Here is a 22,290-nt window from a genome sequence, read left to right as displayed (position 1 = left end):
GACAACGCTCCAATAATGGATAATAACATCTTCAACGCCGCCCAGAACCAGGATCGCAAGTACATCCTCAACTGTGCAAAAGCGATGCACTACGACATTTCCGAATCGGAGTACAACGACATGCTCCCGTCGTTCGCCTATTCGGACACCGCGGAGTCCCCGCGCAATCCCCGCACGAACTCGCTTTTCGGCTCCGATTCGCACCGAATTCTGGAGATTTTCGCCCCCAAAACCGCAAAAGGAGAGGGAAAAACCGACTTCTCGCTCCTGCTCACTCCGAAATCTGCTCGAGAATCGAGTTAGAAATCGACTTTTCACTCCAAATCACCGATGCCGGAAATCGACGACCGGGGCACCGAAATGCGCAAAAAGACCGTCCAGCTATTCCAGTTTGCGCGCAACATCTCGTTCCGGCAGGAGCCGGGGCTCGCAAAGCAGGGCACCGCGCAGATCGCTCTGTTCGATTCCAGCATTTCGAGCTCGTCGTCCTGCGGGGAGCTGAGCGCGCAGGAACTGTAAGAACTGCAAGAGCCGCAGCGCCTTCCGTTTATGGGGCTGAAAATCGAGATTCCGGAGTCCACTTTTTGCTGCAATAACGCAATGCCGCAGCTGTCGGGGCCCGCTGGCGCCTGCGATGCGGAATTCGTTTTCCAGCCCCGGCCTGCGGCGGGCCTGGAAATGTAGCGCGATGCCGTGCGGATGCTGGCGAACGTGGGGCTCCGGGGCGGGAGGATGCGCGCGCTGTCGCCTCTGCAGCTCAAAATGAAGCAGAAGCAGTCGCTCAGGAAGTGAACCAGCGGGCCCAGAACTTGCAGAATTCCAGGTTGTTCGTGACGTCCTGCCGGTACCAGAATCGCTCGAAGCGCAGCACGGTCCGGTCCAGCAGGCGAGTGAAATTTTCGATTTCGTGGGCATTGTTGAGGGGGTGCAGGAGCGCGAAAATCGGGTTGTTGTATGCGTTCAGCAGGTCCTCTGCAGCTCTATTGAGCGTCTGGTTGAAGTTCAGACAGATGAAATCCTCGTCGCAAAAATGCTTCATTTTGAATGGCAAACTTGTGTTTTGCAGAATATGAATAGAAAAACGAATTGATTTTAGAATTGGGGTGTTCGTTGTGAAGCCAGCCGTTTCCCAATCATCCAGTTAGAATTTGTCCAGCAGGGCAAACGAGAGCTCTTAAAAGTCGGTTGAGGGGTTTTCTAGATTGTGCAGGAAGGTAACACAAAGTTTAGTTTATTTCTATTGTTTTTAAACGATAAAAAGTAGCGGGAAGCATAAAAAAATAAAGGTGATGACAAGTTTCATTATTTGAGGAAAGAAATATAATAAAATTTAAATAGTAATCAATTAATAAATCAGAGGACTTCTACGTAATCAGGCATGACTAAGACTCTGCCGAACTGGTTCCTTGCATTAGGGTTGAATACCTAAATCTGAATACCGATAACACCTTATCTCATCTTGATGTGACGGATGGCACGATCTACGAATTCCTTACCAGGCTGACCAGCGGTAACGATGATACCTTCTTTGTACTTCTGGGAGTTAGCACGCTGTTGTCTTAATTTACCAGAAATAATAACCTGGCAACCAGCAGCCTTAGCACGCATGGCAGACTTGATAACAGACATGGCAGCTTAACGGATGGGTACCTGGTCCATGAGCTTAGCAGAAAGCTGGTCACAGAGGATATCAGCAGAGAGACCACGGAACATTATCTTGTCAGTGAAGATGGAGACGGCATTGAGGGGAAGGTTGAGTCTAAGGGCAATGACAGATTCTATCTGGTGGATTCTCTCGTAGTTTTCACCCCAAACGATCTAAGGTTCGCCAACTTTGATGGTGATTTCAACCTGGTTGAAAGCACGACGGAAAGAGCAGCCAGAATAACCAGCATCACGAAGTTCGCGTTTGAAGAACTCGTGGAGTTCGGCTTCAGCGATGCATTCATCAATGTACATAGCATAATAGGTCTTGTTCTGCATGACAAATGGAGTGGAAACAAAAAATTAATTTAATTATATATAAATATTATACTAATAATAATATAATATTGTAAAAATTGAACAGTCCTATATTTTCTTAGCATTGTATATTATTACCAAGTTGCAACTTTGTATTAAAGGGATCAGTCCCACTCAAAGTAATTTAAACGAAAACTATATAAATTTAAAACCAATATCATTCTTCTGACAGCATTTAAATAATAACGTCGCTAATTTCTTATGCTATTCCTTTCTTTAAAATAGAAACGGTAACACCAACAATCACCTGTAAATCTTAGTCCAGCTTACAAACTAGTGTTTCCTGTTCATTACCTAAAATTAAATGACCTGTCGACATCTCTTCAACGTAGTCAAATTTTTACCAATTAAAATTTATTCCACTTGATTTTAAGTGCTCAACCAGCTGCCCAACTTCAAAAATTTAAGGTACATCAGGACCTGTAAAAGATTTTGATTAGTAACAATACCCTGCCGATTCAATATCAGATACTATAAATATACCAGCACATTAGTCTCTGTATAATATTGCAAGGTGCTCAACCCAATCTGCAAAATGCATCATTTAAGTCATTTTTGCGTAATTTTAAAGTGGTCAGAGTTTTAAATATTATTAATATAATAATATAGATTTATAAAAAGTTCTATATTATTACTATATGTAAAATAGTAGTTTGTATAGTTCATAATATACAAAAAATATTTCCTTCTAAAAATGCTCACACTTCCATAACGTACGTTTTAGATTGTTGAATTTAAACCATCCCCTTCTAAAATATAGTTATCGCCTGATGTTGAAATTCCAAATTCTTTATTTACACCATTAAAAAATGAACTTAAATCACTTAAGTCTTTGAAAATTACAAACCAATCAGTAACTTTTACAATGAAGAAGCCAGAAGACAAAGAATTAGCATTTGAATCCTTATAAAAACACCTTAACCCAGACTTTGTAAATTCTACGGAAGAAATGATTACAAAAATAAATAAATATGGGAAAGATACTAAAGGTGCTTTTAATTAATTACTAAGAAGTGCAATTTGGCCTATTTTAAACAGAGATGGTGGAAGCTGCGAGCTCTTAGAAATTAAAGAAGGCATAGCATATCTTAAACTAACAGGTGCATGTGGTAGCTGTCCTAGTAGTACAGGAACCATTAAAAATTTAATAGAGAGGTTAGCAGTTGAATTTGTAGAAGGGATTAAAGAAGTTTAATAGGTCTGATTTTATCCTCTCATTGGAAAGATAGTTTTTATTTCTTTGTGAAATATTAAGTAATCTAGTTATAATACTATATAATTTTATCTTCTTTGCTCATAATTGCAATTAAGTAATATCGAACATAAACTATATAGTATCCAGTTTAATTAGCATTTGTAAACCACATTCAAAAATAGTGATAATATATATTCTATATACGGATAATTTTATATTTAAAATGCCAATTTGCAAATGTACTAAGAACAAAAAATAATTTGATGCATAATTTGAGCAAATAGGCAACCTAATAAGTATTAATAATAAATATTTTATCAATCTATAGTCCCGGAATATTCGTATTATTAGAAACGGATTTAACTAAATTTATATAGACTCCGACTCAGGAATCTCTGTAGAAATTAAAAATGATTTATCATTACCATTAGAGAAAATAATCGAATAGCCCACGTATGTTGCAATAGTATTAGATGGTATCAGGCTGTATAAGTGATTTTATTAAAAATTAAATAAATTATCACTTTGAACTCTTTGGTACTATTTTATAAACATTATCTCTGCCTCTCTAACAAATTGGGCAATCTCCAACCACACTATCTGGTATAATATGACCACATTAGTACCTGGTAAACTCTGTGAACTCTACTGCCCCATCTATGCTACCAAGAACCTCATGCATGGTACTATAAACATCAAAATTTGAACCTGCTTATTCACCAAAGATTTATATTAGTTCTTGATTTTGTTCATCTTATGGACAAGATGCCGCAGCTGCAGCTACTAATAATAAACTAGGTGAAATAGCCCCTTCCGCTTGGGTTTGAAGATTAAAGTATTAACTATTTAGATTTAGTAACTCATTAACTTTAGTAGCATATGGAGTATTACATGAAGGCTAATCTTCTGCATCCAATAAGTTCTCAGCATTTTCTTAACTTATTGGTTTTGCTATTGGAACAATCACTTCATTATCAACTACAATATTTTGAAGCTAACTCTAGTAAGTTTCTAGCATCTTTAAAGCTTAGTCTGGTATTTCATTGTTATTAAGAGATTCCACAAGTAGCTAATATATTTCATTATCTAATGCTCTAAATTCCATTTAAAATTATTTTATTTTATATAATAAATATATACCACAAAAACTCAATCCTGCTTTCTTGGAGCACAATTTATTATGCTATCAACCCTTAAAATTTGTTCTGCCGCTTCACTAGCGTAAATTAAAACATGCTCTTTCATCCAACAGCTTTCATAGATACCTAACTTTCTGACATCACAGACACCACCTTTAATCATGTCAAGACCAATATCTTTCTAACCTTCAAAATGCTTATTTCTTAACACGGCTTATAATTCTTATCCGTCAAAACCACCATTACTAGCAACGATAGCAGGTAATTATCTTAAAGCAGTAGCAAACGACATCATGCACAAAGCTATCTTTCCAGATTATTTTCTGCTCGCCTCTTCAACAGCATTAGCCATCTCAGTTTCAGCAACACCAGCTCCTAGAATAACACGATTATGTTTATCAATTGTTTACGAAACAACGCATAATGCATCATGAAGAGAGCGTTCGGCCTCATCTAAAATATGACCAGATGCACCTCTGAGTACGATTGTAGAAGCTTTAGAATTAGGTAAACCAGAGAAACGAATGAGTTTATCATCACCAATCATGATTTCTTCCACGAGTTCGCATGTACCTAATTTAACAGCATTGGGAGTATCAAATGTTGATACTATATCAGCATTATCAAGAACTAAAGATAAACGGTCAATATTTTCGAATTCAGCATTTTCGATCGACAGTATTTTTGATTTAGCAAATTGATTAGTAGGGATATCATAGATAAGTTATCTGTTGATGAATACGTTGCAATCATGCGATATAATTTTCTCACATTTATTCAACATTCTTTGACGTTCAGCTTACTAAATATCTTCAAGTTTTTGATGGGAATCTACTTTTACAGAAGAGCCTTGGATTTTGATCTTATCTTGATCTAAAGCAGTATTAGCTAAAAGAATCTTAGCTTACGAAATTTATTTAGGACAACCTTGACCAATTTTTTTATCTAAAATAAACCCAGAATCTAAATATGAGTCAGTAAGCACACCACCAGCTTTTTTCAAAATTTAAACATGCTTTAAATCAGTTGAACCTTATAATTTAAGAACGGCGTCAACAGCAAGTTATGCGAAAAGTTCTTAACAGTTAGATAAAACTTTAGACCCCATAGTAGTTCTAGCAATTTTAAGCAAATCAGCTTTGATGTCAGATGAAGTTTCAGAAATCTCTAACAAACGAGTACGAGCGGCATCAGCTGACTTTCTATAACCTTCAACAACAGTCATAGGGTGAACACGATCATCAAGAAGTATTTTTGCTTGTTTAAGAAGCTCACCTGCAAGAACACAAACTGATGTTGTACCATCTCCTGCAGTCTCATCTTGAACACGAGAGATGTCAATCAATACACGTGCTGCTGCATTTTCGATAACAACTGATTTTAAAATAGTAGCGCCATCGTTAGTGATCCTAACACCACCTTAAATAGACTGAAGAATTTTATCCATACCGGAAGGACCAAGAGTAGTTTTTACCATATCTGAAATAGCAATAGCACCTACTAATGTTGATAAACGAGCATCTTCTCCTTTCTCCTAAGTAGATCCTTACTTAAGAACTTACATTTAAGTTTACTGATCCATTTGACTTTAAAGGGAAAAGGAAATTCTAGTGAAATTTATTAGATATATGATATAATATTACTAAAATTTCTTTTGACACTCAAATGATTCTTCTTGGAAAGGGTTGCTAAAACATTGTGTTCACTGATAATACATGGATTTATCGTATCGCTCATGTCAACTTACTATATCCTAGATTTTGTATATATTCTGAGTTTCATAATTCCTTTACTCCTTTTCATGACGATAGTATTCTCAAAAAATGTGAAGCACTGGCTAACTAGAAACTCAATTCTTTGACTAGGAAACTCTAGGTTAAAACTATGAAATGTATAATTATTAAACCAAAGTCGCCAGCGTTATATAAAAATGATTAACTATTTAACTACACAAAACGTGCCAAAAATATTAATGCTCATGACAGCCAAAAATTATTATTTCTGTTAAAAACACGATAAAATCCCTAATTTTAACTTTAAAAGATGGGTAAATATATATAGTTAATAGATTGTGATTTAGATCTAGGAGCAATATACTTAAATAATCCAAACATAGCTAAAATTTGTACGCTTCTACTAGATTTTTATTCATTTTACAATGGTTTTTTAATTTAGCTTAATGAGTTTTATTCTTATATCCACTCAGAAAGCTATGAACCATACTTTTTGGAAACATAAAATTTTATTTCTATGGTACTTAATAAGAATACATTGGATCTAAAAAATACATTTCAAAATCGATAAATTTTATTTCAAGCAATGAAATCAATTGCTGATGCTTCTATTATCTGCTATTCAGATCATGTAGAATTGATTGATATTGAAATGAAATGTATGAAAAATAAATGGAACAACTGGTGGAAAGTTTATGAATAATGAGTATTATATAGAATATTGATTAATCATATTTTTTTCCACTTTAATGGGACGTTTCACTGGGTCAAAGTAATCAACGCTAAGCCGAGTGGCAATGAATTTATAACGAAAGCCTGACACAATAATACCATATTATTTAACATTGGATGAAGATTATTAATCTTAAATTGTCACAGTTTTTAAATAGCATCATGAATTTAACGATGAAGTTCTCTTAGACTTTTTATGTCAATTTACTAAAAAATAGCTTACCAAAGCTCGCTAGTAACCTTATAGTGCTATTTAAACTTTTAAAAGGAAAAACAACATTCAGTGATAATTGATATTAATTTGTTTATTTATTATTTCAATTTTTTGTACTTGACATGTCTTAGTAGTAAGACTAGTTTAAAAAAACTAAAATGAATAAGTATACAAATAATATCACCAATCCCCACCTCTCCATGCTCTTTTAGTCCTTCCAGACAAACTAATTCCCCCACTTTTTTTAATTCTACTAGGCTCATAAGTTCCAGGGCCTGGTACCATACTCTATTGAACATCCTTATACCTCCCACAGATATGCAACTCTGTAGATTTTTTAATTATAATAGGTGTATAAGCACCTGGGCCTGGAACAATATCCTTATTATTAATATAATTCTTTCCTCCAAACGTGAATTTTGGACCTTAAATAAGATAATTTGTATCGTAAGTACCAACTCCAGGAGTATCATCGTGTTTTATATCTTATAACCTATTTGCTATTGATATACATGAATGTGACTAAACCTATTATGCATGGTATGCTCCTGGACCTGGAACCTATTTATAATCTTTAACTATGAATTTACTTCCTATAGTATATGAAGGCTTACGGTGGTTAATTATATCAAAATTCGTAACATATGTGCCTGGACCAGGAACTTTATTTATAGCAGTATCTTTAAGCTTATTACCTATACTTATTGATGGGGCAGCTTTTCTAGTAGTATTTACATTAGGGTTATAAGCTGCGGGACCTGGAGCAGTTGCATCCTAATAATAATCCATTTTGCGGAAGTTAAACAATCAAGGAACTATTGCAATTAATAATTTGATATTAAATAAAATAAATAATAATCGTTATTTAGTCATAAATTAATATATAAATTAAAAAATGGAAATGATAACTTCTCATTTGTAAAAAATTGATTTTCAGATTTAGCATTCTAATAATTATTAGTTACAAAATTAAAATCTAAAATAAGAGAATTTAGATCTACAGTAATCTGTCTTCAATTAAAACATAGAAATATAGCAACTATCCCAAGATTTATAATATATCTCTTAAATGTATGAAACTTAACAAAATAAAATAAATATTTTAGAAAATTAGCTGAAAATTAAATCAAAATCGTAATAATGCCTTAATAACGAGCTTTCAGTCCTTTAAAATGATGTAAATGTGATGAATGCAAAAATCGATATATAAGCTTCTCAAAGTATAACAACAAAGCATGAAAATTTGCAGTAAACTTTAGCACTTTAATAGGCAACCCAAGAACTTGACCAGCATCTTATTCTTATCGATAAACTTGAAATTTAAAATGATTAATTTATCTCCAAAATTTAGCATTAAAATTAAATTATCATGAATCAGGATTCATAATTTTAAGACTTTTCTATAAAAATTAAACGTCAAATTTAAGAGTTAACCATTGAAAATGAAGCTAAAAAAGAGTCTGAAACAATTTTGGAATCATATTTAAATTTGTTGAATGATAATTTATAAAATATAAAATTAATCAAAATTAATATTATTGATTCATAAACTTAACCACCTTATTAGCAATGCTAAATGATAATTAATGATTTATAAGAATCAATCAATTCTCCAATAGCCAATGATATTATAACATCTTCTAAAGAATATTTATAATCTGGCATAAATATAACTGACACGAATTTAAAATTTATTAATCAAAAATAGAGTAATTTAGAGGAAGCATCGACTTAAACAGAATTTATGGATAAGATTTTAACATCTTAGTAATCTATTTAATGTGAGATTAATACAAGTACTAAATCCAGTCAATATGGCATATAAAACATAAAAACGACATAAAATATCTTCCTAGCGTAGAAAAATATAGTGGAAAAGAACCGACAGTAACGGTTACATATTGAAGATTTATATTTGAACAGAGAACTTAAATTTCAGAGAACCTTTAAGGTAATAGAACTGAGCTCTGAAGATGAGAAGTGAAAGATGAATAGTCACTAGTCATTGATAATATTATAGTTTGGATTTTCTTTCAAATTTAGAGTATAAAATCTATTAAGGACCTGTTTTGGAGTTCTACACGAAAGTTATGCCGCTATTTATGAGGTTGACAAATTATTATTGTAACCTTAAATAACAATTAAGTCCTCTTATGTTTTGAATCGTCCTTTCTAAATGGTAGGATTTTGAACGCGATTCCAATGTTAATAGATAGATGAAATAGATTTTTTAGTACCAGTTTTTGATTAAAACTCCTTTTAAACTATTTTTTTGTCTTGAAACTTCTCAATCAGATCTTCTAGCACTTATTCTTCTTGTTATGACCATTTTTATTTTGACCCAGAGGATGAAGATTAAACGGAATTGCTTTCACTTTTCGGCTCAATGATATCTTAGACAAGTTTCACTACATTATCATGCCAAACTTAAAAATCCTAAATTTTAACTTAATGCTTAGAATGTGGACATACAATCTAAATTTTTTCGTCTTTGGTGAATCCAATCATTTATGACGATAAATTATCATTTATCAATTACGCATATTCTTAAATACTCTCCATAGCATATTTTTTAATATTAACAAACGTTTCCGATGAGTGGTATTTGTAAATATTGGAAAGTGCTAGATCTAGAGCGGATTCCATTTTTATGGAGTATTAAATTATTATTTATCATATAATATAATTCTGCTACTATTTTAAAATTATACAGTATACAAACAATTGATCTATAAATATTCAATAATCAGATAACTATGGGAAATATAAATATACTTCTTGCTTGAGTTGCTCAATTTCGCTCCATCTAGGATGTCCAGCCCAAATTTTCATTAAACTAGCCAAGATCTAGCTACCCTATTCAAATTTAAGCAAATATCGTTTTATTAGTACTTACCTAATCCATTCCAACATTTAATCCACAAATCCATCTTTTAACAACTTTATTATTTCTTCTATTAGCTGTATGCTTAACTCTTCATCTAACATTTATAAGCACGGTCCAGTTCTATTCATAACTTGAAGCAACTCTTTTTAATAATTTTTATTCGATAAAGCTTCTGTACTTAAAATAATTTAATAAGCCTCTAAAATTCTTCCCTTCTCAATCAACTACAATGCCACTACCCCAAATGTAGTTTAAACTTATGGAACAAAACTTCTAGATACTTTAATTTTTTGACTAGCTGTTAATTTTAAATTTTAAGTACTTGTATTTTAATATTTTTATAGTTATTTTTCTATTTTTGTCTTTGGTATAGGAGCTAAAAGCTGCTATTTATTTAGAAACTCCTTTTAAGAATCCATAATTTGATTCTTTAATTATTCATTTAAATCAGATTAATTAATTGAATGTTAAACTGATTAAAACATACTATCAACTGGTTGTATACTACTAAAATTCTATAAATTTTTCTGTTCAGGGTAATGTTAAATAGAACTTTACAAAGTAACTTCTTATTATGATTTTTAATTTGAACTACTATCAAACATAATTTTAGATGGGTTTGAAGGTGATAAAATAGATGATGGCGGGCCAGTTTTATTTGATTTAACACTACTAAGTATCGAATTAACTTCTCCTTCAATCGGCAAATCACCATAATATTCAGTATTCTAGCTACTGCCTCGCAATACAGAAAGAATTTCTTGTTCTGGCGTGAAAGCTTCTACAAAATCATTATTATCAGCTTTATATGATATAATCTTCGCTGAATCCTCAGACAACCCACTAGAGCTGCCATGCTCATCTTCTTATTCTTGTATAGTTTCTTCCTCGACATCACTTATAGTTTTGCTTACTATACCTTCAGTTTCAACATCTCCACTCTCTTCAATATTTTCATAAGTTTCCTCCTATTACTCTTTATAACTAAAACTTTCAAGCTAGTCTTGTGATTTTTCAACTTTCTCTACTTTTTATTCCATTTAGACTTATTTTATTTTATTGATTTCCGCTTTCCATTAACCAAAATCATCAACCCCATCCTCTTATTTCCTTCTTTCTTCTACCTCATTAAACTTGTTAAGACCGTTTCTTTTGGCATTTCTATCAACACAGCTAATTCGATCCCGAAATTCCCTAAAACTACATTTTTTAGGTTCGTTTTTAGCATCAAAATCATCGATAAATTAGCTCATTTTTGTGCTTAAAAACTCCTTAAAAAGGTTGCTGCAACGAAATCCTGCGACTCTGACGTCACTAACTTAGTCATATTTTAGTGTCTATATTTTTAGAAAAATCTGCTTCGCAGCTGTCAGATTTTCTTCAAAAAACCCTGCCAGAACGAGTTTCTCAAGAATTAAAAAAGCTTGTTCACGTGTTTTATGAAATGTCAAATGCAATGACTTTATGGCAATTTCTGCCAGTTGGGAATGGAAAAAATTGATATCCAAAAGTAAATTAATAACATAAAGTGAATTATATTGCAATCGATTTCTTAGTTTGTCGTGATAATTTTTGGCTGTCTGAACTGCAAGATTCCCTAGTTCTGATACTTTTAAAAAAGGAGTAGAAAATTGAATTTAATAAGAAAATGCGTCAAAAGCAATAGTTTTTGTAAGAAATGATTATTTTTAAGCCGCGAAGGATAATTCTTCGAACAGTTTCAACTGATGCTTTTCTGATGAATTTGATAAAATTGTGAGTTGTTCAAATGATTTAGCAATTTATTATTAATATGTTATAAGAGTGATTTCTGGATCTTACATGCGCTTTATTAAGAAATTTAATATATTTATAAAAAATGGTGCAATTTGATGAAGATGGGCTTTAATTAAATCATCTAGAACTAAAAATGTAGATTTTCGCATAAGTATTGGTTATAAGGACGTCGTTTATGTTATATAAGAGATAAAAGTTTTGAACTGCGAAGGTGTCTCTAAATTATTAATCATTGTTTTAAATTCATCATGTGCTATTGAAACAGTAGATAAATCTCCTGCCTTTTGTAGAGATTTAAGGACTTTATCTCGTAATTTCTAGTCAATCGGAACTGCAAGTTTCCTTTATTCTGTCATTATTAAAAAATTTAATATTATAATATCATACATATATTATTAAGATATCGGATACTTATTAAATTTTAATTTTTTATTTTTACAATAATGAAGTTCCTACTTAACGTAACTATGCAACTGAATAATATAATCAAGTAACTTTATTTTACTATAAATATATAAAACTATATTTTTCAATATTTATAACGGTTATAATTATTTAGTCACAATCTGCAGTGTATGTTTTCATATTAAAAATTATAGCACTTAAATTTTTACTATTGTCTTTTAGTCATAATATCATTTTAGTAGTAGTTAGGCAGCTTTAAAAATCTAGATATTAATCGGGATATATTGATTAATAAACTATGAATATCACCTAGAATTTAGTATTATTTGAAAATGATTTATTTAATTCATACTGGTGATACGTGTAGTTTAATTATTTATAATATAATAAGGTCAATAATGATATAATATTATTCCAAAATAGCAAATAACAACTTTACAGATATAATAATGTCAGGTTATCATTAATTATTTATAAATAGTTACATGCAATAGAGGTTCTAAATGAAAAAATACATTCATATAAAATATGATAAGTATATTGTAGTAAATAGAGAATATATTACAAGGGGTGCTTAGTTTAAAAGTTAAAATGGAAATAATATCCTAATTTAACATATTATTTATTTTGAAATCAAGTATTACTTGATTGTTTAAATAATATACATCTACAAATATAGTAAAAATAACCATACCATAAATCATAATAATTTAAAGTAGTAATAATGATATTCTAATATTTTTAAATAATTACTATCCCTACTAACCAATAAATGAACGAAACTGAAAAGGTTGCAATCTATATTGCTTAATAAGGGATTTGCTCATTTTAATAAATACAAAGAGGAACTCAAATTGAGTAGAAGAAGTTATATGATATCCTTAATGCTCTATAGGCAATAAATTTAATAAACAAGGATAAGGAAAAATATAAAGGAAAATACAAGTTTCTGAATGGAGAAAAATTACCTAACGCAATATTTTGGGATTTTGCATTGAAAATTGAATAGAAATAACTTGAAATAATTGAAATGATAAGGATTTTAGAGATTAAAAAGGAATAGTGAGATTTTTTAATGTAATAATTATATTTTATTTAGTAAATATTTATTAATTATAGTTAGAAGTAAATTACTTGATAGAATATAGTTAATACTATTATACATCAATATATAATAAATAATTTAAAAATGGGTAAAGGGATCAAATCATTTGTATTTAATGAGTTGGCATAATTTTTGATTAAATCAACTGATACAGGTTACTAAATATTTTAAACTTCACCTTTTAAACTACTAAGAACTGTCAATATCGGGTAAAAAGTAAGCAAAATTGCGATGAAGCAAAATAGCGCTATTTTAGCTTTATATATTGATAATAAATCAATTATAACTATTATTGATGACAATACTCTATCAATATTAGCAGAAATAGAAATTAATTCACAACTTAACCACTTTAAGTTTATTGGAGATTTCCTATTTTTATAAACTGAGAAATCAGTTTAGGTATATGAAATTCCAAGTCTTGCTTTAACAATCGAAATAAATTGTCTGCAAACACCTTTCTCTGCCTTATGCAACAGTTAATTTTTGGAAATTTTGACTTCTCCAAAATAAGGGGTATTAGAGCTTACAAGAATAAATTTTATTAAATTTGAGATAAATTCTGTTCAAAGTTAAGTATCCTAATCTAATTTAACGTGTTTACTCATATCTGAAGAATTTGTATTTTCGGGGTCAGAAGCTGGCAAAACAGTAAATGTACTAGAAAAAAACCATTTAAAAACTGTACAAACAATACGTAGAGGTGAAAATAAATCTAAAATTGTCAATATTGCCTTTAACGAAAATTTTCTGGCGGTATCTTCTGAACATGGTACAGTTCATATTTTTGACTTTTAGAATATTAAAAATATAAGTAAGATGGTCAAACTTTTAAGACAAGAACAGAGGGCTACAACATTGATTAAATGGGTATCTGAAGGTGAATATCATTTGGTGGAGTTTCATTTGAATGGCGAGCTTCAAATATTAGCTAAAGGTAAAATTTCAAGCTATTAAATCAGGAGCGATGGAACCGCAAAAAGGGTTGCTAGAGTTGCGCTAGAATGAGTTGGGGGATTTGGTTATGATAAATGGATTAAAATCAAGCTATTTCGACATATTTTTTTAATTTTTAATATAATATTAGCTTCAGAGTATAATTAGTTTGTCAATTAAGTTTCTATTTATAGTTATTGAATTAATATATATTAGGCAGCTGAGTGTATGAGTAGATTAAATAATATTTAATAAGAATTAATTACATAAATAAAAATAATTCTTTAAAAATGGGATGCTTCGAATCTATAGATATGCAAGGCAATCCTTTTAACTCTTAAATTGAATAACATGATTTCATTAGTTAACAAGGCAATAACATATTTACTAGAAATATACTAATGTAAGATAATTAAGCTAATTAAGAGTCATAAGTTTCACTAGATATATGCTAGTAGTCAACCACAACTTTAGCTCCATTAAGTAGGGTTCAACAATATTAATTAAGGATCCACAATGACGAATTATAACCTAAAACTATTATTAAAGCTGCTCTTCTGTATGCAGTTTAAGAGTTTAGTGATGCCGAAACAGAATTTTTAGAAGAATAGGAGAATTAAATAAAGCAAGGATATTGATCTTTTGTTACTGTTAATGTAATAATGTATTGATATGAGCTATAGCTGAACCAAGTTAGTGATAAAAGATAATTTTATGAATTAGTTGTCATTTTGTATTATAGAATAAAATATTGGTACTATTGATTGTAAAACGTGATAAAAATGTTAAGAAATGAAAATATTACTTTATCAATCTAACTCAAAATTGAAATTGTAGTCTATAGTATATTCTTCTTCGGTAAAATTGAGAAGAGGAATATAAAGAATGCTATGTTTTTGTGGTTCTTGAACTGAATTTTTACATTTTTGAGTCCAAAGATCGAAACATTATCTAGGTGTCTTATCTATTTCAGTTGAAATCACTTTCCAACTGATTCTGGTATTTCCTGTTGCTAATTATGCTGAAACTAAAGTAAGCAATTACTCTATTTATTGTTCATTCCAGCGTTGGTAAATGCGTTTCATTTATTAAGAATAAGATAAATATTTAAAGCAATATTTATATATTTATGTTAATACTCACTTTATGCTTTTATATAGAAAAAAGATTGTATAAAAATAATAATATAATTTACATTAAACTTAGAAATTAAAAATAAAACCAGTAGTATTATCATTATACATAAGAACCTATATAATAAAAGATACAGAGACGCAATAACTTATGCTTTGGAATGTAGTTTTTATTATTTTAATAATAAAATATATGAAAAATAATGCAATAAATAAAAAATAAAATAACTTTCAACCCGTACTCAATTAAATTTATAATTATATATTAATATACTAATAATGAAGTTTTAAGGTCAGATGATAGATGCATTTGTATATATTATAATTATTATTTGAATGGTAACATTACATGTAAATATTTAAAATGTATTCAAATCAATAAATTTCTTCGCTGATTTTCCTCTTTTTATTTTTAAGCTTCATCCATCTCTGTTCTTTATAGTGGTGGATTCAAAATAGCAACTAAGAATAAACATGTTGATTAAAACATTGTATTTAATATAAGAGTGTTTCTATAATTGTAATTTTACATTTATCCTACAATAAAGCCAGCTGAAGTTCTTCCTATGGAATTTCCAATTTAAAATAATCCCATAACTTTCCCTCTTGTTTCTGGACGTGTATACATAGATAGTAGCTATAGAAATAGTGAATCAGAATAAATTGATGCAATAGTACTTGTTGTAATTGTTAAATACATAATGTTTGGATTTAACGGAGGATTTATTGAAAAATTTATAATAGCTTCCCCGATTGATAAATACTAAGCTAAAATAATAGCTCTACATTCACCAATTTTATTGATTAAAAATTTAGTTCCAAATGATACTAAAAGAATTGCAATAGCTAAGGCTACTATAGAAACTGTAGATAAAAATTCTTTAGATTCGTTAGGATTGGTAAATCCATAACTTTTTAGAATGTAATAATTTCCACCTATACGTAAATTATTATCTGCAGTTAAAGAAAATAAATAACCAAGAAATAAAATAATTATATTCTTATTAATTATCAGCTTCTGTTTCACCGCAATTTTTTTTGTTTTAACTAATAACTTATTTTTCTTTAAATATCTTTTAAGGTTAACAGATTACGAGCTTTCCTTCAAAAAGCAAATGGCAATAAGTAAGTTTAAAACGAAAAGAAGCATAGCAGTGATTTAAGAATCAAAGAAAGAGAAAGAAATTCTTAGAAATATCTCCTAAAATGTCATCTCTGGTGTGGTTTTGTATTTTGGCAAAGCGGAAAACAGAAATTGCACACCAAAAGATAATAAACTTCCTGTAAGCGCAAATACATTTACTAAAACAACTACAAATCCTCGAATTTTTGGAGGTGCCAGATCAGTAGCCATTAAAAATGAAATAGGAGTTAGAACTGCGCCACTTCCCTATAAGCCACGAAGAGTTTACATAACAATAATTGCAATTTAATTATCTACTATATAAGATATTATTATAAAAAGTATACTAGTAAGGGCGTATATTATGTTTATTATTATATACACAGTTTTTCTGCCTATTTTATCTGAAATCCAAAGCCAAAATATACTGAAAGGTATTTATACTAAATTAAAGTACGAACTAAGATTAGAGATATCCGAAGCAGTAGCACCACGGTAAGCAATATAATAGATTGCATTTATAATTTATAAAGATAATGATAATGATGATAGAGTAAGAAGAATATAAACTGCCCATAAATTATTTGAATAAAACTTAGGTTCATGTTCTAAATTATTATTAATATCAATGACTGATAAACAGTCTGCTCCACTAATGCTGATAAATGTTTATATCTCAGCTTAAGTGGGAATATGCTTTAAAATATCATTGTTATTAAAATCAAAAGATGGGAAATTATCAGATTATTCTAATTGCTAATAAATTTATAAAATATTTTTTAACATATTGTAAAAGGTAAGTTCCATATCATAAATGTTAAAATGAGCTGCTAATACCTCGTAACAATTTAAAAAGGAGTTATATTTTTCTTATTGGTCTTTCTAAATTTAGGTTTAAATTTTTAATACTATCTCATTAAACACACCCAAATTGATATTACTAACAGTTGGAACTTGAATTTATAGCTATTACGTAATTTTAGTAAACAGTTATGACTAAAAAAGATGCATTAATGAAGAATCAATATCTGACTCAATATTATACTATTTGAAGAGGATGCTTGTATATTGAGATATTCTATGCTGGTTTTTACACTAAGCTAGGTGATAGTCATCTAGGCCAAAGTCCTTCGTCATTTTTGCTGCATATATAATTATAAATCGATATATTATGTGATTCATTGTTAATTTAGTTTATTGGTTATTGTTTCTTTTACTTTATATATAAAAAGATACAATCTTAATATTGAAATACAGGTTACATAAAAAGGTTCTGTCGTATTATATAAAATATATAAATTATTTATTTAAAATCCTTATTTAATAGCAAAGTAATTTAATATAATAATTATTATATTACAGTTAAATGAAAATAAAACGTCTAGCAAATAAATCAAAATTAATCATCATAAAATAAGTTTCTTTATTAATTATATGTATAACTATTATAATACGAAAAGAAACTCTTATATAAATATCCCACGTAACTGGAGAAATAACATAAATATTAATCTGAGGAATTCTCTTTATAACATAATATAACTTTGTATTAGCGAGTTTTAATTTAATAAAAACAATAAATAGTCTAATCAAATATCTACAAATTTATTTACTTTTAGCTATAATAAGTTTAATTTCCAAAGCATCCTATTGAATACCATACGATTAAATTTAAGTTAACTTTACAGCATTTGAACCAGTCTTTGCAATACTTTTTATTGCTTCGAATTCTATTTAACCCGTAATTTTGAGCGCCAAAATTTCGCCCCACTATTCCAAAAAATGAAAAATGTGTAAAAACAAACTGAACCATTCACATCCAAAACCATATCACTACAGGTGTTTCTCTTCTAAGTTAACTGCTACTTTGTACTCGCCTATCAGCAAATCCTCGAAATGCTCCGCCTCCCAAGAAGCCAATTTCGCTGAAAACTCAGCTTTCGCTTCTTCCCATTCTGCAATTTTTCGCTAAAAACGCTGATACTGCTTATCCTCTTCCTTATCCCAATCGACAACTTTCCGCTCCTTCTCGAAGCAGTACTTTTCGCAGTCAGAAACAACGCTTTTTAGCTCGAATTTTGGCCTGCAAACTTGCTGATATTCTTATAAATTCTACACAAACTTGCTAACACAAAAATCTGGGAAAGCGTCCGAAATTTCGTGCTTCAAATCGTTCTATGTGATGAACCAGTGGAGGAGGAGACGGTCATAAGACGCGTTTTCCTGGTGCGCTAAAACTGCTAAACGCGCGTTTTCTGCACTAAAAGGGAGTGGAAAAAGGAACGAAATTTGCTGTCGCGCGACGGCTTCGTTGAAGGAACATCCGCCGCGAAGCGCAAAAACGTCGACATTTCCGGCGATAACGCTTCCGGAATTTACAATTTCATATTGATTTTCCACTTCTTCTGCGTCGAAAAAGCGGCCCATAAGAACATCAAATTTTTCGTTTTTCATGTACTTGAAAAGCGCGCATTTGAGGCAAATTTCGCGCGCAAAATTGTTCTCTGGCCAGTGCTTGAAAGAGAAAGAAATGGCTATTAGCGCAGTCAAATTGTAGGCTAAAAGTTCATTTTCTGGAGCAGTTTTTAAATTTTAAGAATTCAAATCAATTTTGAATTTTCGCTCCAAAACTAAAGTCCAAAATTAAATTTCGTAATCCGCATCGTAGAACTAAAAAGGTTCTGCTGGAGGCAGAACAGCGAGTTCTGTGAGTTCGTTAATTTGCGAATTTGAGAGCTTCAGAACATTATCAATCATGTTTTCATGTTTGAAAGAAGTTATAGAGAAACGGGAAAATGGGATCAAGTTTATGAACTATTCGAAATCATTACATAATAATAGTGAGTTCAAAAAGTCGTAGAAAAGTACGCTGATTTTTCGAGTTTCTGTATAGTGATTTAAGGTTGAGAATAGCTTGAGTTCATAGTTTGAAAATGAAATAAGCTTCATGTTATTTTCTACAAATTGCGTAAAAATTAGCTTTCCGCTTCTAAAAATAGACAAAACTGACGAAATTATGATGAAAAGTAAGTCATTTTCTTCTAAAATAGAATCTATGCGCGCGATTTGCTAAACAGTTCCATAATCAGCGTTTGGGTAATAAAATAAAGGCTGGTTCTTGTAGCAGAAATTTTAATTGACATTAACTGTGTTAATTCCGTGATTAAAAGCAAAAAAGTTGAAATTAAGAGCAAAAAATGGTGATATAATTGAGTTATTCGTAAAAATTTACAGCTGCTAATTTTATATTTACCAGTTCAGAACATCATCAGAAACGGTGAATTTTGTAGAAGTTGAAGGACGGAAAATAACGATTTCAGCACCGCGAACGCCTAAGAAAATGTCATGACATAGTTTAAATAACACGACAAAATTCAATTCAACAGTTTCAATCAATTGCGATTTGAACGATTCAGCGTACGGCTAACTGAAATCCGACCTGAAAAGGTCTGTTTCGTTGTTGATGTCGTAGCCATCCTGCATGTCCTCTAAATCCACAACTTTGGCCGGTTAGTGAGTGTTTTAATCGTTAATAAGAACCTGCTCTTCTTCACCAGTGAAGCCTGCGATCTCAGGAGCCTTTAAACCTATAATTTCAGAAGCGGAAATCTCGAAAATTTTAAACTCATTATTATACGCTAAATAAGCTTTATTATCAAAAATATCGCCACAGCTAATTTTTTGGCCGATGATGGAAACATCGTAAAACGGATACACGTCACCCTTGACGATTTTGCGGTCCTAAAGCTTCACTACATCGAAACTGGCGCTGAACTCAACCTCAAAACCAGCAAATCCGATCTTCCCTTCCTTATTTTACTTGAATTCGAACGGAAACTCGCAGCACATGCTGAAAAGGCCGCTCTCGCGTGTAAAAATGATCGTACTGCCCTCGAAAACTGCAAAAATGAAACTGAAATACTGGAAGGCGTACTTGATCGTCGTAAATTCTACAGGAATTAGAGCGACTTCGAATGGATTTTTGACCGTTTCAGGCTCTAAAAGCCACAGGCCTTCGACTTCGCGGAGCTTCGCAGGCGGGTACTGCAGGTCCCGCCTGCCAAAGTTTGCGCCGAAATGCTCGAAATCTGCGTCAGTTCGGTTGTAGGAAGCGGGGCACCAGCTCTCGTCCTCGAGCGTTTCTACGCAGTTTTTGGAAGGGGACGATTTTTTCAGTGGAAAGGAAAGGAAAAATTGCTTGTAGAGGCACAGGAACTGAACGGGGATATTAGAGGACGAGGAGATGGCGAAAAGACCCGTGTTTTCATCTGTGATAAAGGAGTGGATATCTTTCTTGTTCAGTTAAAGGAGGAACGAGGTATGAAATTCTGAGAAGAATAGCTCGATTTGGGTGATTTCGGCGGCTTCCTAAACGACAAAATCGTTTACGAAGACCTTGTTGTCGTCGCAAAATATTTTAAGCTGTAGGGATTCGTTAACATAGGGGAGTGTAATAGCAAAATCTTGCAGATAGTTTTCAATGTTGTTTCGCACAATTGACTTTAAGAGAAGCTGCTCCATTTTAAGGAGTGAAAGAATGGAAGGAATACAATATTATACATATAATAGTTGGATATGGGGAAAAGTATTTTGTATAGTTAGAAGCTTTTCATATGAGCAGAATATTTGAAAGATTTAATTCTTGTAGTGATCTGTGGCATACAATTTAAGTATAGTGGTATGCTGAATAAATTGTTCACTTGTACTTGTTTACATCACTATTAGTCCCTTCACATATAGTATTTTATATGCTGCTTTCCGTTTCTTTAATGGATTACATTGATTATGAAATGACAGATAGTTTCCGCTTGGAAGCAAAGTAGAAAGTTGTTATCAACAATTTTAGAATGTAATCTAATAACGAAGCTATTGACTATTTATCTCAATAATAAGGCTAATCTTACCTTATGAATGGTGCCAATTTTATCTTGCTGTCAAATGATAATATAGTTTAAGAGCTTAAAGACGATAACGAAAAATGTAAAGAATAGAATTTTGACTTTAAACAAAAATTAGGTATGTGATTCACTCTTTTTAATCTAATTCCATTTCATTATTTTTTATGTAAATACTTGATCAGCTTCTGCTAGAGATGTATTCACTAGTTTAAAACCCATTTCCGCTACATAAATAAATTATTATCACTCGTAAACTTCATATCCTTACCATATCAATTATACTAATCACCAATAACGACACAATGAATATTAGAGCACTATACTATCAATTTCCTGATATTTTTCCGACTCAAGTTATTTCCAACTCTATTTTACGTTAGCTATAGATATAACTCAATATACAAAAGCGTTTTCTTAACTTTACTACTTCGGCGAAAGGTCTTTTTATGTATAAAAATAAAGTTGAGCTAATCCAAGAATTCAGCGTACCTGCTGATAAAATCACTATTATTATTGAAAAAGATACTATTTTTAGCAAGCTGGGAGCACTTAGTAACAAATATTTACTAGTCACTGGAAAAGGGTTTCCTGACTAACTTACGTTAAATTTTATAGCCAAAATTCCTCAAAAATCATTCGGATTTTGCGATTTTAACGCCTCTGGACATGATATAATGCGAATTTACTGCTAGCATGCAAGGGATTTTTCATGTTTGGGTCTTTTTAGTAGCTTAAATGATACTGGATAGCTGGAAAGCGAAGCAAAAATTACAGGGGTACAAAAAAGATTATTAGGGTTACATTAGTAAATTTGGGCAGGGAAGTTGAATACTTTGAGAGAGTAACGAAAAGGAGAACTAGACGATTTTGTGCGAGAATATGGTGAGAATACTGTCAGTGAATTCATCGCTTCAGCTATAAGAGAAGTCATTTGAGTGGTCAGTATTAGCTGCAAACTCAGTTCCAACAAATCTATTTAGGATAGCTGTAAT

The 22,290-nt window shown here is 31.1% G+C and overlaps 21 protein-coding genes across 21 annotated transcripts; 11 read left to right on the top strand and 10 right to left on the bottom strand. All coding sequences in view use genetic code 6, as the record gives it.

Moving 5' to 3' along the window:
• Positions 1-15: 15 nt before the first annotated feature.
• Positions 16-792, top strand: SS50377_26600 (uncharacterized protein; the record flags this gene model as incomplete). The annotated part of the gene is made up of 1 exon (XM_067910407.1): positions 16-792. The coding sequence occupies one exon, from the start codon at positions 16-18 to the stop codon at positions 790-792; it is 777 nt and encodes a 258-aa protein (XP_067763163.1).
• Positions 793-1,353: 561 nt separating this feature from the next.
• On the bottom strand, positions 1,354-1,983 carry SS50377_26599 (Ribosomal protein S3; the record flags this gene model as incomplete). The annotated part of the gene is made up of 1 exon (XM_067910406.1): positions 1,354-1,983. The coding sequence occupies one exon, from the start codon at positions 1,981-1,983 to the stop codon at positions 1,354-1,356; it is 630 nt and encodes a 209-aa protein (XP_067763162.1).
• Positions 1,984-2,179: 196 nt separating this feature from the next.
• On the bottom strand, positions 2,180-2,575 carry SS50377_26598 (uncharacterized protein; the record flags this gene model as incomplete). Its single annotated transcript, XM_067910405.1, has 1 exon — positions 2,180-2,575. One exon carries the CDS (start codon positions 2,573-2,575, stop codon positions 2,180-2,182), a length of 396 nt encoding a protein of 131 aa, XP_067763161.1.
• A 141-nt stretch (positions 2,576-2,716) lies between these two features.
• Positions 2,717-3,226, top strand: SS50377_26597 (Nitrogen-fixing NifU domain-containing protein; the record flags this gene model as incomplete). The annotated part of the gene is made up of 1 exon (XM_067910404.1): positions 2,717-3,226. The coding sequence occupies one exon, from the start codon at positions 2,717-2,719 to the stop codon at positions 3,224-3,226; it is 510 nt and encodes a 169-aa protein (XP_067763160.1).
• A 214-nt stretch (positions 3,227-3,440) lies between these two features.
• SS50377_26596 (uncharacterized protein) lies at positions 3,441-3,713 on the top strand (the record flags this gene model as incomplete). The annotated part of the gene is made up of 1 exon (XM_067910403.1): positions 3,441-3,713. The coding sequence occupies one exon, from the start codon at positions 3,441-3,443 to the stop codon at positions 3,711-3,713; it is 273 nt and encodes a 90-aa protein (XP_067763159.1).
• Positions 3,714-3,737: 24 nt separating this feature from the next.
• SS50377_26595 (uncharacterized protein) lies at positions 3,738-4,322 on the bottom strand (the record flags this gene model as incomplete). The annotated part of the gene is made up of 1 exon (XM_067910402.1): positions 3,738-4,322. The coding sequence occupies one exon, from the start codon at positions 4,320-4,322 to the stop codon at positions 3,738-3,740; it is 585 nt and encodes a 194-aa protein (XP_067763158.1).
• A 44-nt stretch (positions 4,323-4,366) lies between these two features.
• Positions 4,367-5,938, bottom strand: SS50377_26594 (TCP-1 chaperonin subunit beta; the record flags this gene model as incomplete). Its single annotated transcript, XM_067910401.1, has 1 exon — positions 4,367-5,938. One exon carries the CDS (start codon positions 5,936-5,938, stop codon positions 4,367-4,369), a length of 1,572 nt encoding a protein of 523 aa, XP_067763157.1.
• Positions 5,939-6,021: 83 nt separating this feature from the next.
• On the top strand, positions 6,022-6,795 carry SS50377_26593 (uncharacterized protein; the record flags this gene model as incomplete). The annotated part of the gene is made up of 1 exon (XM_067910400.1): positions 6,022-6,795. One exon carries the CDS (start codon positions 6,022-6,024, stop codon positions 6,793-6,795), a length of 774 nt encoding a protein of 257 aa, XP_067763156.1.
• Positions 6,796-6,838: 43 nt separating this feature from the next.
• On the top strand, positions 6,839-7,108 carry SS50377_26592 (uncharacterized protein; the record flags this gene model as incomplete). Its single annotated transcript, XM_067910399.1, has 1 exon — positions 6,839-7,108. One exon carries the CDS (start codon positions 6,839-6,841, stop codon positions 7,106-7,108), a length of 270 nt encoding a protein of 89 aa, XP_067763155.1.
• Positions 7,109-7,215: 107 nt separating this feature from the next.
• On the bottom strand, positions 7,216-7,824 carry SS50377_26591 (SHIPPO 1-like protein; the record flags this gene model as incomplete). Its single annotated transcript, XM_067910398.1, has 1 exon — positions 7,216-7,824. One exon carries the CDS (start codon positions 7,822-7,824, stop codon positions 7,216-7,218), a length of 609 nt encoding a protein of 202 aa, XP_067763154.1.
• A 280-nt stretch (positions 7,825-8,104) lies between these two features.
• SS50377_26590 (uncharacterized protein) lies at positions 8,105-9,019 on the top strand (the record flags this gene model as incomplete). The annotated part of the gene is made up of 1 exon (XM_067910397.1): positions 8,105-9,019. The coding sequence occupies one exon, from the start codon at positions 8,105-8,107 to the stop codon at positions 9,017-9,019; it is 915 nt and encodes a 304-aa protein (XP_067763153.1).
• Positions 9,020-9,030: 11 nt separating this feature from the next.
• SS50377_26589 (uncharacterized protein) lies at positions 9,031-9,681 on the bottom strand (the record flags this gene model as incomplete). The annotated part of the gene is made up of 1 exon (XM_067910396.1): positions 9,031-9,681. The coding sequence occupies one exon, from the start codon at positions 9,679-9,681 to the stop codon at positions 9,031-9,033; it is 651 nt and encodes a 216-aa protein (XP_067763152.1).
• Positions 9,682-9,774: 93 nt separating this feature from the next.
• On the bottom strand, positions 9,775-12,054 carry SS50377_26588 (uncharacterized protein; the record flags this gene model as incomplete). Its single annotated transcript, XM_067910395.1, has 1 exon — positions 9,775-12,054. One exon carries the CDS (start codon positions 12,052-12,054, stop codon positions 9,775-9,777), a length of 2,280 nt encoding a protein of 759 aa, XP_067763151.1.
• An 821-nt stretch (positions 12,055-12,875) lies between these two features.
• Positions 12,876-13,169, top strand: SS50377_26587 (E2F/DP family winged-helix DNA-binding domain-containing protein; the record flags this gene model as incomplete). The annotated part of the gene is made up of 1 exon (XM_067910394.1): positions 12,876-13,169. One exon carries the CDS (start codon positions 12,876-12,878, stop codon positions 13,167-13,169), a length of 294 nt encoding a protein of 97 aa, XP_067763150.1.
• A 123-nt stretch (positions 13,170-13,292) lies between these two features.
• On the top strand, positions 13,293-14,216 carry SS50377_26586 (uncharacterized protein; the record flags this gene model as incomplete). The annotated part of the gene is made up of 1 exon (XM_067910393.1): positions 13,293-14,216. The coding sequence occupies one exon, from the start codon at positions 13,293-13,295 to the stop codon at positions 14,214-14,216; it is 924 nt and encodes a 307-aa protein (XP_067763149.1).
• Positions 14,217-14,434: 218 nt separating this feature from the next.
• On the top strand, positions 14,435-14,782 carry SS50377_26585 (uncharacterized protein; the record flags this gene model as incomplete). The annotated part of the gene is made up of 1 exon (XM_067910392.1): positions 14,435-14,782. One exon carries the CDS (start codon positions 14,435-14,437, stop codon positions 14,780-14,782), a length of 348 nt encoding a protein of 115 aa, XP_067763148.1.
• A 171-nt stretch (positions 14,783-14,953) lies between these two features.
• SS50377_26584 (Myb-like DNA-binding domain-containing protein) lies at positions 14,954-15,229 on the bottom strand (the record flags this gene model as incomplete). Its single annotated transcript, XM_067910391.1, has 1 exon — positions 14,954-15,229. One exon carries the CDS (start codon positions 15,227-15,229, stop codon positions 14,954-14,956), a length of 276 nt encoding a protein of 91 aa, XP_067763147.1.
• Positions 15,230-15,647: 418 nt separating this feature from the next.
• Positions 15,648-17,537, bottom strand: SS50377_26583 (Major facilitator superfamily protein; the record flags this gene model as incomplete). The annotated part of the gene is made up of 1 exon (XM_067910390.1): positions 15,648-17,537. One exon carries the CDS (start codon positions 17,535-17,537, stop codon positions 15,648-15,650), a length of 1,890 nt encoding a protein of 629 aa, XP_067763146.1.
• A 693-nt stretch (positions 17,538-18,230) lies between these two features.
• Positions 18,231-20,921, bottom strand: SS50377_26582 (uncharacterized protein; the record flags this gene model as incomplete). The annotated part of the gene is made up of 1 exon (XM_067910389.1): positions 18,231-20,921. The coding sequence occupies one exon, from the start codon at positions 20,919-20,921 to the stop codon at positions 18,231-18,233; it is 2,691 nt and encodes an 896-aa protein (XP_067763145.1).
• Positions 20,922-21,169: 248 nt separating this feature from the next.
• Positions 21,170-21,424, top strand: SS50377_26581 (uncharacterized protein; the record flags this gene model as incomplete). The annotated part of the gene is made up of 1 exon (XM_067910388.1): positions 21,170-21,424. The coding sequence occupies one exon, from the start codon at positions 21,170-21,172 to the stop codon at positions 21,422-21,424; it is 255 nt and encodes an 84-aa protein (XP_067763144.1).
• A 38-nt stretch (positions 21,425-21,462) lies between these two features.
• SS50377_26580 (Topoisomerase VI) lies at positions 21,463-22,233 on the top strand (the record flags this gene model as incomplete). Its single annotated transcript, XM_067910387.1, has 1 exon — positions 21,463-22,233. One exon carries the CDS (start codon positions 21,463-21,465, stop codon positions 22,231-22,233), a length of 771 nt encoding a protein of 256 aa, XP_067763143.1.
• Positions 22,234-22,290: the final 57 nt, after the last annotated feature.

This window comes from Spironucleus salmonicida, chromosome 6 (assembly GCF_000497125.1).
Source record: "Spironucleus salmonicida strain ATCC 50377 chromosome 6, whole genome shotgun sequence".
NCBI lineage: Eukaryota > Fornicata > Diplomonadida > Hexamitidae > Spironucleus > Spironucleus salmonicida.
Note: the sequence above shows the minus strand (reverse complement) of the source record. Positions and strands in the feature narration are given on the sequence as shown.